This window comes from Lepidochelys kempii, chromosome 1 (assembly GCF_965140285.1).
Source record: "Lepidochelys kempii isolate rLepKem1 chromosome 1, rLepKem1.hap1, whole genome shotgun sequence".
NCBI classification, from domain to species: domain Eukaryota; kingdom Metazoa; phylum Chordata; order Testudines; family Cheloniidae; genus Lepidochelys; species Lepidochelys kempii.
In genome coordinates this window covers 46394781-46407367 of record NC_136380.1, presented here as the reverse complement: position 1 = coordinate 46407367, position 12587 = coordinate 46394781, and the positions used below count along the sequence as shown (strand labels likewise).

Genomic DNA, 12587 nt, shown 5'->3' with positions numbered 1-12587 from the left:
GACCCAATCTCTTTGAATGGTGCTCACAACATAACTTTAAATGACTTTCCACCTGAAAAGATGAAAAATACTTCCCTTGGTCCCATTTGTACAGCCAAGACGTGTATAGCTCGCAAAAATTGGAGAATTCACACAAAAGGAAGCATTTCTTGTTTTAAAGCATTGTCCATTTTTATGGTTTATGTGGGAATTTCCACCATATTATTTGCTAAATGAGGACTTCATCTAGAGAAAACTGTGCTTTACAGAGCATGTGGATTTGGCCAGAAGAAAACTATTTAAAAAGAAAAGCCCAAACCAGCACTATTTACTACAATTCACATTTTTTTTTAATCTTTATGGACCTGATCCTAAGCCCACTGATGTCACTAGAAAGGCTTCCATTGATTTCTGTGAACTTTGGAGCAGGCCCTGTGAGATGTAGATTTTTTTTTTAAATTGATGATTTTAATACATTTTAAGGTTCCTTTTCTATTTTTCATTTTATATATATACTGTATTAATGAACAAACAAAGAAGTAGATATATATTTTGTTTTATCTTTTCAAAGTCAACCCTCTGCAGGTAAGAAATGACAGCAGCCATCAAGAGATGCTTAAACTAGCAGTGATGTATTACTTTATATTTTATAAATCTTAAGTTATTAACATTTGGAATAAGTATTTGCAATTGAGTGAAAGAAATTTACATGGGATGATCACTGTAATTGATTCAAAATGAGGTGCGAGGCAGAAAGATGGATGAGTTCCTGTATTTTTAAAGGTCTTTGAGTCTTTTATTAACCAAGCCAATCAGATTGGTTCATTCAAAGACAGAGCATTTACACATAGACTGGAGTGGAACATCAGGACAAAACCTGCATGTTATCACCCAGTATCACACCTAATCTTTTTGTAGATAAACAGAGTGATTTTATGACCAATGCATTTATAATTTGCAATAATAAATGAGAATAAAAATGTGCACATTTTCAAAATTCCTTCATTAGATGGCAGCTTTTATAATAGAATTTTAATATTTTGTTTACAGAAAAGGGATTTATAAATGTGACTGACTCAAGAGAAGATTTTGAGATTGATCTGTTGGAAAAGTTTTGTTTTGAAATTAAACTGAAAGCATACCCACCAATTAGATGTATATGGATTTTTTCCCAAAAATCATTTCCTTGTGAGCAAAGATACAATGCGGATGGATACAGGTACTTAACTATTCTGAATATTTGTCTGTTATAATTTGTACAAATACTTATTTTATTTTTTGTCTCTTAAACAGAAGTATTTGTTCATTTTTTTCTTTTAACATGTAGAGTGTGGTTTTTGTTTTTAAGTTAACTGTTATTTTTTAAATATAAATAGACCGATATAGTGGTAAAGCAGTGTTACCAAAGTGTTCTGGAATATTACTTGAGTCTTCAAGAGCAACTCGGGTAAATATCTAGTGTTATCCATTTGATTAGTCTTGTGTGTTATAACAAATCCTTTCCTAAATTATGCACATAACATACCTCTTTCAATTATTTTGTTATATCCACGGAAAACTCAGTTTCTTGATCTTAGACATAATTCTCTTTTTATGAACCCATTCCAATCATCCATGACTAAATTATAACCTTTTAGGTGTTCCCTTAGTCTTATTCCATTCTTAGCTCGTGTTCCCAGTATCTTTCAGGCAGCTAAAGCCAAGCTTATTGGCATGTAATTTCCTAGACCATTAATAGATCCCTTAGGTCTTGACTACATTACAGACATTTTACTAGCTGTCCAATTCACAGATTTTTCCCATGTTACAAAAGAGGTTTTGAAAAAAATTTGTTAACTATTTTTTCTGCTACTTCCTATAATAAAGTTCTGGCATGGATTCTGTCTAGTCCTAACGATGTATCCATTCTCCAGGCTAATTTCTTGATATCATTATCTAATTTCCTTCTATGTTTCCTTTCAACATTGCAAACTAAAGTCATACAGCAGTCTAACCTCTAACTTTGTGAAAAGTCAGGCAAAAAGTTAACGTTTTAGCAATGTTAACTACTCTTGTCTATGCATGGCCTCTGCCAGGTCTGAGGACATAATGCTCCTGTGCTGATTTCTTGTTCCTCATATTCTTAAAACATTTAATTTTTTGCTTAAAACTCTGTTGCAATCTTGCTTTCACTTTTTAGCTTTGCTTTCTTTATCATTTTGTTACACTTCACTTTAGTCTTAAGCCTTTTTGGTCCTATTTTGTAACAGACTTGGCTATTCATCTGAATCAGGTTGGTTATTTGGAGTCAGACCTTCATATGGTGCAGAGACAGCACAGATCAGCCTGGTAAATGATCTTGTCCTGGCAATGGAGGCAAGAGATCTGTTTTTGTTGATAGCGTTCATTTTGTCAGCAGACTTTGGTAGAGTTGTTTACTGGGTCTTGGTGACTAATCTGCAGTCCCTGGTGTGAGTAGGCTGATCTGTTCTTCTGATCTGATCTGATCAGTGGTTAAGATAATTTCTGGAGATGAGCTTGCTAAAGGTAGTCATGAGCATTTACTCATCCTTGTCCAAGAGATACCACTTACATGCTGATGATACTCAGCTTATTTACTTTCCAGCTATTGCAGACTGTCTCCTAGCTGTCTGATTGTCTGGCAGACTGTTGTGTTTGGAGGACAGACAGTTGGTTCAACCCAGATAAGAGTAAAGGGCCAAAAATAGGATTTTTGAGGAACTGTGAGATGGTTTGGGTAACTCCGATATACAGGAGGGTGAAGTCACCACTTAATCTCAGGAATATAGAAGTCACTCTAGATTGCTTTTTCAGCATGGAAATGCATGTTGCTATCATAATCCAGAGTGGTGACCACCATCTCCAAGTTCTGTGAAAAGCCCACCCTTTTCTGTCTTTTGCAGGCCTGTCTTTGCTTGTTCACCCCGTAGTCACCTCAGGCAAGATTCTTGTAACTGAGTCCTAGTCAAGCTTCATCAATTACAGGACATAGCTGCCCAGGTGCTCCATGCACAGAACCCAGGGAATCAGTTTTGTTTAAATGTTGTTTTTAAAAAGTTTTCATTTACGGTGTCCCAGATAGTTATACTTAGTGCTTTAGATTTTCAAAGCACTGTACAGATTTCAGCCAACACAATGCCCCTGTAGGAAGGCAGGTAGTTAAGTATTATTATTGTACCCATTTTGCAGATGGGTTCAATGGACAGAAAAGTAAATATATTAAAAAATAAATATGCACTCACCTTCTATAGCACCCTGTTTGATTTCTTTTTTCAGCTTTGCATGTTTTGGTTTATGGTTGAGTAATCATCTTTCCCATCACTTCTACTTTGCTCCTTTCATATCCTTTTTATTGATTTTATTTCCTTTTTTGATTTCTGTTATTTCCTTTTCAAGTTGTTCCTCCTTATTGCATTTTATAGTAAATTTGTACTATGAACTTTGCTCCTTAACATTTAATTTCAAGCTATAAAAAATTTGGCACCATCTTTAGTTCCTCTAAGTGCTAAGAGCAACAACAGGTTCTTTCAGACTTTCCATTTTCTGTTCTCTCTTTATAAAACAAACCATATCTCTGTGCTTAGCACACTGCTGCCTTTCACTTCCTTACTATGAGTGAATCAATTCCATGAAGGCAAATGCTCTCATGTACATCTCGTTCTCTCACCTTTCCTTGTACTTACATGCGGACACCAAAGAAATGATTCTTAAAAGGCTCTTCTTCTTTCTTTCCAGTGACTAGTGATTCTTGATGCATCGATGTTTGGGTGCCCAACTGGAGACACTCTAAAGAGGGCTTGATTTTTAGAAAGTGCCGAGCACCTAGACATCTCATAAACAAATCTGTTTTTCTTTCTACCACCTTTACGGTCTTGAAGGTGTCCCAGTTGAGCACTCTACAACTGAGGCACTCAAAATCAATAATCACTACTGGAAATCTTGGTCTCAGTAAGCAGGCAAAATGACACTTCTCTTCAGTGTGAATTTTCTTGCTTTAGAACCACATATGGATGGGCTGGCTTCATAACTCTGTGTTATGTGTCTTGTCTAATAAAAGCTACTTAGTTTTTTCCCCCTCTCTAGGTTTCTTTTTCAGCGCTGACTGTCTCTTTCTCCTGTACACCTACCTGCTGATTCTGGCTGTTTCTTCTCTTCTGACTGTTACAGATTTTCCTCATATGCCTGCCCTCTTTACCCCTATTCACTGATTGAAACTCTTCTAGCCAACAAACCTTATTCCCTTAAGTCAGGACATCTGTACCCTAAAGCAGGGGTTCTCAAGCATCTCCCTTAAGCACTCTTCTAACACTGATGAACCAGCAAAAGTTCCCTCTCAAATCTGGCAACAATCCAGACAAAAATAAAACAATCAAATGAACAGATTTGGGAATCACTCCCATTTCCTTTCATTACAGCACATAGTGAATGGAGTTATGTCTGGAGACATAGTGTTATGTCTGGAGACTGGTTTTACATTTCTTTATTCAGAAAATTTTTATTTTGGATTCTTTGTTAACAACTTGATTTTTAAAAAAATATTTGAATCTTGACTACATTTAATCTGTAAATGTGCTTAAGCATTTTACCTCCTTTTCTCAACAGCATTTCTTCAAGGTTCTGTGATCATAAGTATCAGTCTGGGGAATATGTATTCTATGCAGAAAATGATGATACGTATGTGAATAAAACAATGATGTTGTATGTGAAACGTAAGTAAAAAATGCACAGGTTTGATTAAATCTATGGGTGAGAAATCCTGATCCCTTTGAAATCAATCAGTTGAATTTTTGCCATTAACTTCAATGGGGCCAGGAATTCACGCAATATGTTGTTTCTTTCCCACCCCTCTTTCATCCTCCTAAAAAAAAAAGTTACAATTTATCACCTTGTAGATCAGGAATTTTTCAGATAGTAAGAGTGAACTATAACTAGATGTCAAATACATTAGACAATACAAAAAAGCAAACTTTTTAAGCGGGAAAAAGGGTGGGTAAGTGGGAATTTTGAGATTTAACCAGTAGTAAGGTGGCTTGCTAATGTCTTCTGTTTCCTAATGTCTCCCATGTAACTGTTTTTATTTGTGCATCTCATAAACAAGCCTGTTTTTCTTTCTACCACCTATTTGGGAGATTTTTTTTTTTACTTGCATATTGCAGATTTTGGAGTACAGTAAGGGTACATCTACATTGCAATTGGAGGTGTGAATACAGCTCAGGTGGGCATACCTGTGCTAGCCAGCGCGGCGAAAAAGAACAATGAAGACACAGTGGCACGGACCCCAGCTCTTCACTACAATTTTTCGTCAGGCTAGCTAGATCAAAGCTAGCACGGGTAGGCCTACTTGAGCCACATGCACACCTCGGATTGCAGTGTAGACCGACCCTCGGATAGTTTGAGTCCCAGTGAAATACTGAAAACTTGCTACCTGTCCTGAAAATATTACTGCAATGATAGAGGTAATCAAAATGGGAAAGGTTTAAAAAAGTGGGAGGGGTAAAATAACATAAACTCTTGTCAGAATTTTTTCACGCTCGTCATGTAGCAGCTGCTATCATGTGCTTCTGGTATGTCGACATTGCCTCGCAGTTTGGACTGTGGGGGTGTGAATAGCCCTTGATGCCAGCCTTGGCTGTTAGATGCCCTGCTTGTGGCTTCTTTATGCAATTCACGAGTTCACGAAATTCATCCCAGAACCCTGTGATGGGGTATATAACCCTGCCCTAGAACTAAAGATGTTAAAGAGCAACTCTGGGTCCAGATGACCCCCGCCCAGCCTCACCTGCAGAGCATGCTCCAGATGGAGGTGGAGCTTAAAAGAAAGGCAGACAGCTTAGAAGGGGACTAACAAGGCAGGGAGCTCCTGAGACAGGATGCTGCAAAAGCCATTCTTGAAAAAGGGGTGCCTACTGGTTGCACCCAGACAGACAGGAGGGGCAGTTAGTACCATTTTTCCAATACCTATTTGCTACAAACTGCAAAACTTGGCCAGTAGAGTAAAGGGTAAGAAGTGGCCCAAGGAAGGCAGCGTTAAGGTGCTCTTGGGTGCCAGATCCCAGTGGAGTGACAGGGCCTGGGCTCCCCTACCCCGCCCCCCTCTGCATTAAGAAGGGACTTATCCCGTGACACTTCCAACAAGCGCTGACCATCACAAACCCATGAACATTTAGTACCTGTCAGTGCTGCACTGTCATGAGTTATGTGCTGCATCCAATATCTTTTGCTGAACATTCTCAGTCATCTCAGCTTTGCTACGTGTTAGTCATGTCATGTCAGTGCTTTACATTAACTGTCAACAAAAGAAATGCTCTTCACTGGGAGCCAGGCCATCAGAATTTGCCTTTTCATGTGGAGCATAGTTTGGAGGAATGATCGTGTTGGGGTTGGCAGTCAGGAAGTTCTGAGTTTTAATCCTCGCTCTACCACTGATTCACTGTGAGACCTTGGGTCAATTACTTCAAGACCTCTGTCTCCATTCCGTTATACATACAAAGGAAATAACAGTACTCACCTACCTCACAGGGGTGCTGTGGAGATAAACGTGGCCCCCGGTGATGGGATGCTTTATAAATACCGCAGTAGATTTTAATCATTTTGGGTGTGGTGTAACCATAGGGGTTGGAACTAGGGGCGTTGAAGTGGTTTCCATCATATACAGGGTTTAGAGTTTGGTTCAGTGGCTCTCAGCAGCCCCACGATACAAATTGTTCCAGCCCCCCTGGGTGTAACCCTATAGACATAACTGTATTATTGACTAAAGTATTGTGCTATGTTTGTTACAGGGAGACCTGAAGTAACAATACAGTCAACATCAAAAGATATTTCTTGCTTCTGTGATAGTTACCCTGCACCATCTTGGACCTGGAGGAAATGTCTAGGACCCGATTCTTCTAAGTAAATACAGACATTTTCTGTCCTTTTTAAAAATTTCTCTGATCTTATCTGTGATGTTTCTTTGCCTAAAAAAGACTAGCCAGTGACTAGGATACTGTAAGATGAACTTTGAGGTACATGCAGTGATGAGCTGCCAAAATCTTAACAACCGGTTCCCTCCTCACCCCACGAGGGGGTCATGGCCCACCCCAGCCCCCCCGGGACTCCTGACCCATCCAACCACCCGTGTTCCTTGATGCCTCCCCCAGGACCCCTGCCCCATCCACCCCCTCCCCTGTCCCCTGACTGCCCCCAGAACCGGGCGGGAGGGTCTCATGGGCCACCGTAGTGGGTACCCACCCCACCCCTAAGAGCCAGAGGGACCTGCCGGGGGGCGAGGTGGGAAGTCCCGGCTGTGCTTACCTGGGGCAGCTCCCAGGAAGCATCTGGCAGGTCCCTCCGGCTCCTAGGGGTGGGGGAGCGTAGCTAGAGGGGAGTGGGGGAGCGGCCGCTCCCCCCACTGATCACATCAAAAGTGGCGCCGTAGGTGCTGACTCCGTGGGCGCTCCGGGGCTGGAGCACCCACGGGGAAAATTTGGTGGGTGCAGAGCACCCACCGGCAGCTCCCCACCCCGCGCCTGGCCCCAGCTCACCTCCGCCCCTAAACACACCGCCCCACTCTGCTTCTCTGCCCCCCCCCCACCACCACCGGCTTCCCGTGAATCAGCTGTTCGGCAGGAAGCCGGGGAGGGCTGAGAAGCAGGTGGCGGCTTCGCGCTCAGGCCCAAGGAGGCGGAGGTGAGCTGGGGCAGGGAGCGGTTCCCCTGCACAGCCCCCCCTCCCCCCCCGGTTACCTGCTGCGGCGCGGCCAGCCCTCCTCGCACCCCCCGCCCCAGCTCACCTCCGCTTTGCCTCTGCCTCCCTGGGCCCAAGTGTGAAGCCGCTGCCTGCTTCTCAACCCGCCCCAGCTTCCCGCACGAACAGCCGATTCGCGGGAAGCCTGGGGGGGGCGGAGAAGCAGAGCGGGGCGGCGCGTTCAGGGGAGGAGGCGGAGGCGGAGTGGAGGTGAGCTGGGGCCAGGGGTGGGGCGGGGAGCTGCAGGTGGGTGCTCTGCACCCACCAAATTTTCCCCTTGGCTTCTCCAGCCCTGGAGCACCCATGGAGTCAGTGTCTAAGGTGCCACTTTTGTCCCCCACGGAACAACCGGTTCTAAAAGGGCTTCTAAATTTAACAACCGGTTCTAGTGGACCGGTGTGAACTGGCTCCAGCTCACCACTGGGTACATGTAAAATAATAGTCTAGTACAGGGATGAATCAGACTAAATTAGAGTTTTTCCTTGATTTTAATAGAAGCAACATCAGGCCCATAAGCATGTGTATCTGAAGCTCTTTATATTGAAATAAACACAGATGTGTCTATAGCAATAGTTAGACATTAATTTAATTGCACATTGTCCCAGTATGAATACTGGATTCCATATAAGCTTCCCTTGGTGCATTTAGTGATCCTAATGAATCAAAGTATCAGGAGCAGTGGATTTGCCAGGGAAAACATCAAAGTCCCATTATAAATTTTGTTTTGTGATCTGACTAGCCCTCTGCCGATTCAAGAATTGCTAACTCTCAGATGTTAAAGTGACTGGTAGATACCCAGGAAGAAAGTTGTGTATGTACTACTACACTCTTATTAATCTCTCCTCATATGGAAGTTGTTCCATACCCCAATCATTTTTGTTGCCCTTTCTGTACCTTTTCCAGTTCCAATAGATCTTTTTTGATATGAGGCGACCAGATCTGCACCCGGTATTCAAGATGTGGGCGTACTGTGGATTTATATAGCGGCAATACGATATTTTCTGTCTTATTAGCAATCCCTTTCCTTATGATTCCCAACTTTCTGTTGGCTTTTTTGACTGCCGCTGGACACTGAGTGGATGTTTTCAGGGAACTATCCACAATGACTCCAAGATCTCTTTCTTGAGTTGTAACAGCTAATTTAGACCCATCATTTTATATGTATAGTTGGGATTATGTTTTCCAAGGTGCATTACTTTGCATTGATTGACATTGAATTTCATCTGCCATTTTGTTGCCTAGTCACCCAGTTTAGTGAGATCACTTTGTAACTCTTCGCAGTATGCTTTGGACTTTATCTATCTATCTATCTATCTATCTATCTATCTATCTATCTATCTATCTATCTATCTATCTATCTATCTATCTATCTACCTAATGTACACATGTATAATGTATGTAGCTGTATATATCATCATGTATAATAATATAGTGAAAATCAAGCCGAGCAATACTCTCCTCTCTAGCATGAACATCAGCCACCTCTCATGATTTGGCCTCCCCAAAACCCTGTGCAAGTTGTAACAATCATAACTGGACCTCATTTCTTTTTAGTTGTACAGAAGAAATCACAGAAGGGATTTGGAGTGACACACATGAGAGGGAAACCTTCGGGTCCTGGCATTCCAGCAGCATTTTAGTTATACAGGACAAAGTGATAGGCTTTTCTGTTGAGTGCTGTGCAAACAATTCTGTTGGCTCATCCTGTGCAAAGAGATTCATTAACCAACAAGGTACTGTACCGCTACTGAGACAGTGCAGGCCATCTCAAGTTAATTAAAGACTACAAAGAGAAAACTGTGTCATCATCTATATTTTTGGTTCATATCTGAACATTCTTTGCAAATAAAATATAGGATTCCACACAGGCTGTGAGTGGAATTGTGGGTAAAATTTGTGTCTCTTCTGGCATGATCTTTTTCTTAAGTTCAGTGATATAACGTTTGGGATCAAATCTAGCAGTCCCAAAGCAGACTACTCCTCCATTAAAGTCAGCTGCAGAATCACGCCCTGTGAATCTAGAGTCCTGCTTTTTATTCCTATGAGTAAGCTATACCGGGAAATTAAGTTACAAATTGATGTGCAGTCCCTTTTGCTTATGGAAATATATGAGATCCTCCTTTTATGTATGATTTCAAAGAAGAAGCAATGTGGCTATCAGATCATGTTCTGTTCAGATGTCTTCTCTGAGACTAAAGATCTACAGCCCATAGGTATTGCATAAGGAAAAATATTTGAGCTACAGAAAATAACATGCAGTGTTATTTAGGAAGAGGGCAAATTTTTAATTTATTCAGTTTGAACATAAAGATTTCCTTTGACTTGAAGAGACAAGATATTGTCTTAATTCAGTACATGTATTGACCATGAGTGATAGATATTACCTGGTACCATTTCACATACACACTACATAGTGTCATAAAGGATATTAAAGTTGCTCAATTTTGACCTTCAGAAGACATTTTGCAGCTATAGTAAAAAAGGAAGTAGACATAGAAGAAAGAGTAGAAGGTAGCAGAGTCAGCCTGCTTTTGTGAGAGAAGGTCACATACTTTCACCTTGAGTGTCTTAAAACCATAAAAATATAACAAGGAAAAGGCAGGGAATTCCGATTTTAATACCATTAGTTACTGAGTCATTTTAATTTGTCTTTGTGACACCCAGCCTGGTAGTGATCTGCATCTGCACTGATTAGTGGTGTACGTAGGCTGGACTGTCTATGAGAACATGTGTAGAATACATTTAAGGATTATGAATCCAGTCTTCTAAGGTCTAATATTTTGAATTTAATGAACAATGAATTTATGTAAGCATGTGTCAAACATAACTAGTTTACACTGGAGTATACTGTATGGATGGCACACACTGTATGCTGGTGTTAATTTTCTGAATGGGCAAGGATGTATTTATCTGTATGATGAAAAACTTAGACCTGGTCATTTTGGCATTATGTTGTTAACTGGGCAATAGCAGAGCAATACTCTAAGCAGGTTTGGTGTAATTGGTCCTCAGTTAACTGGTGGCTCTATTATATCTGCATTGAGGCAGGGGTTATGCAGTGAACCTTGGAATAACTTCTTATTTGTTTGGCTGCTTGTCTTTAGATTCACAGGGATCTGGGCAACATGCCATGATGGCATCTGGTTGAACAATGATGCCCAAGGGGTTAAAGAGTCATATAACATTCACTTTTTGAATGAAAATAAGTTTCAGACTTATCCAGTTTATAAGTATTGCCCATCTTGTTTTGTTAAGAATACAACTCATTTACAGTGCCAATTGAGGCCTGACCCAAAGACAGTTGAAGTCAATGGGGGTACTTCCATTAAACACCTCTTCCTGCAGTAGAATCAACAAGAGGGGGCTCAGGGGAAGAAATATTTATGACTATCCTCTTAGGGCTTCCTCCCAGTTCATTCCACTTTGGGCTGTCAGTCTGTCCCATGTGGAATGGATCATGGTGCCGACCAGGGATCCAAAGGAGATCAGGTGCATCTATGTGGAGATCTTTTGCCTTCACTCTGGCTCCTAGTCCCCAGCATTTTCTTTGCTACCTGGCAGCATAGCGACATTACCAGAGACTCCCCAGGCTGCAGGGGGCCTCATTAAAAGTATCTTCCCATCACAGACATGATAAGCTGTGTGGTGGAAAGGGGGAAGAATGTGTATTCTCCCAGCTCCACCCTCACCCAGTTCTGGGCCACCTAGACCCTGCCCCTCCCTCTGCATACATCTTTGCACCTTGGGTCACCTCTATTGCAGAGGCAACTGAACCCTCCTTCATATGGGAGTTGGTCGATCCACATACAGAGGATCTTACTCATGTACCAAGTTTTGAAGGGCATGATCTGGCTCCCTGAGAGATGTTGACCACCTGTAATTCCCATTGGCAATTCTCAGGCCAAAAGGGAATGGAAAATAGTGGAGATAATACACACACGACAGATTTCACTCTGTTCCTCGTAACTTGACATTACATTCCAGTTCTGATTCATTGTTTAATAACATGTATCTTTTTAAATTACAGGAGCTGTTTTTTCCCTCCAAGATAATGTTTCATTCTATGCAACTACTGGATTTTGCCTTCCATTTATAACTGTTTTGCTTATATTTATTTTTCATAAATACAGAAAGGTAAAAGCAAAAAACTTAAATGAATGCTCTCCACTCCCCTCTCTTGGAAATCTATTTCTCTGTTGGACTAATACAATTTTTCCATTTCTGAAGCAATTTAGATATGAAAGCCAAATGCAAATGATACAGATAGTTGGTCCTTCAGATAATGAGTACATCTACATTGATTTCAGTGAATTTGAATATGATCTCAAGTGGGAGTTTCCAAGGGAAAATCTGGAATTTGGTGAGCAATCTGCTATGTAAACCATGAAATCACCGTATTAGTTTGCATTGCACTAAACTAGAAATCACCTTAACTAATTTTGTCTTGTAGGGCAGGCACTTGGCTCTGGTGCCTTTGGAAAAGTGGTGAATGCTACGGCTTATGGAATTAGTAAAACTGGAGTTTCAGTCCAAGTTGCAGTCAAAATGCTAAAAGGTACAGTAAATCAAAAGAAAGATACTACTCTCACAAGCAGTGATTTACTGTTTGTGTTTTAAAGTAGAAACAGCGCCAGAAGCCCCTCTAAATCAATTCCCTTAAATCCTTCTATACTTCAATACTTACTTAGCTCTAAAAATTATTCCTTTTGCATATTCTTATTGCTGCATTTTGTAGTTTATTCCATGTATTAACTAAGTTCTAGAGTGTGTCTCTAAGGCACAACCAATAGTATGGGAAAGGGTAGAACTCTGCCACTCCAGGGGGGCACTGGGAGGCATTCACCCTACAGGGAAGGACTCCTGGGCCTCCCACATGGCAAAGG

General features: G+C 41.2%; 1 protein-coding gene across 1 annotated transcript in view; it reads left to right on the top strand.

Annotated features, from left to right (window-relative positions):
- FLT3 (fms related receptor tyrosine kinase 3) overlaps positions 1-12587 on the top strand; it is a 74336-nt gene that overhangs the window by 41257 nt on the left and 20492 nt on the right. The window contains exons 9-15 of the mRNA XM_073321575.2: positions 1030-1198; positions 4582-4688; positions 6759-6870; positions 9259-9437; positions 11732-11838; positions 11932-12064; positions 12155-12259. Coding sequence (XP_073177676.2) covers positions 1030-1198; positions 4582-4688; positions 6759-6870; positions 9259-9437; positions 11732-11838; positions 11932-12064; positions 12155-12259 — 912 coding nt within the window. The remainder of the gene's footprint in view (positions 1-1029; positions 1199-4581; positions 4689-6758; positions 6871-9258; positions 9438-11731; positions 11839-11931; positions 12065-12154; positions 12260-12587) is intronic.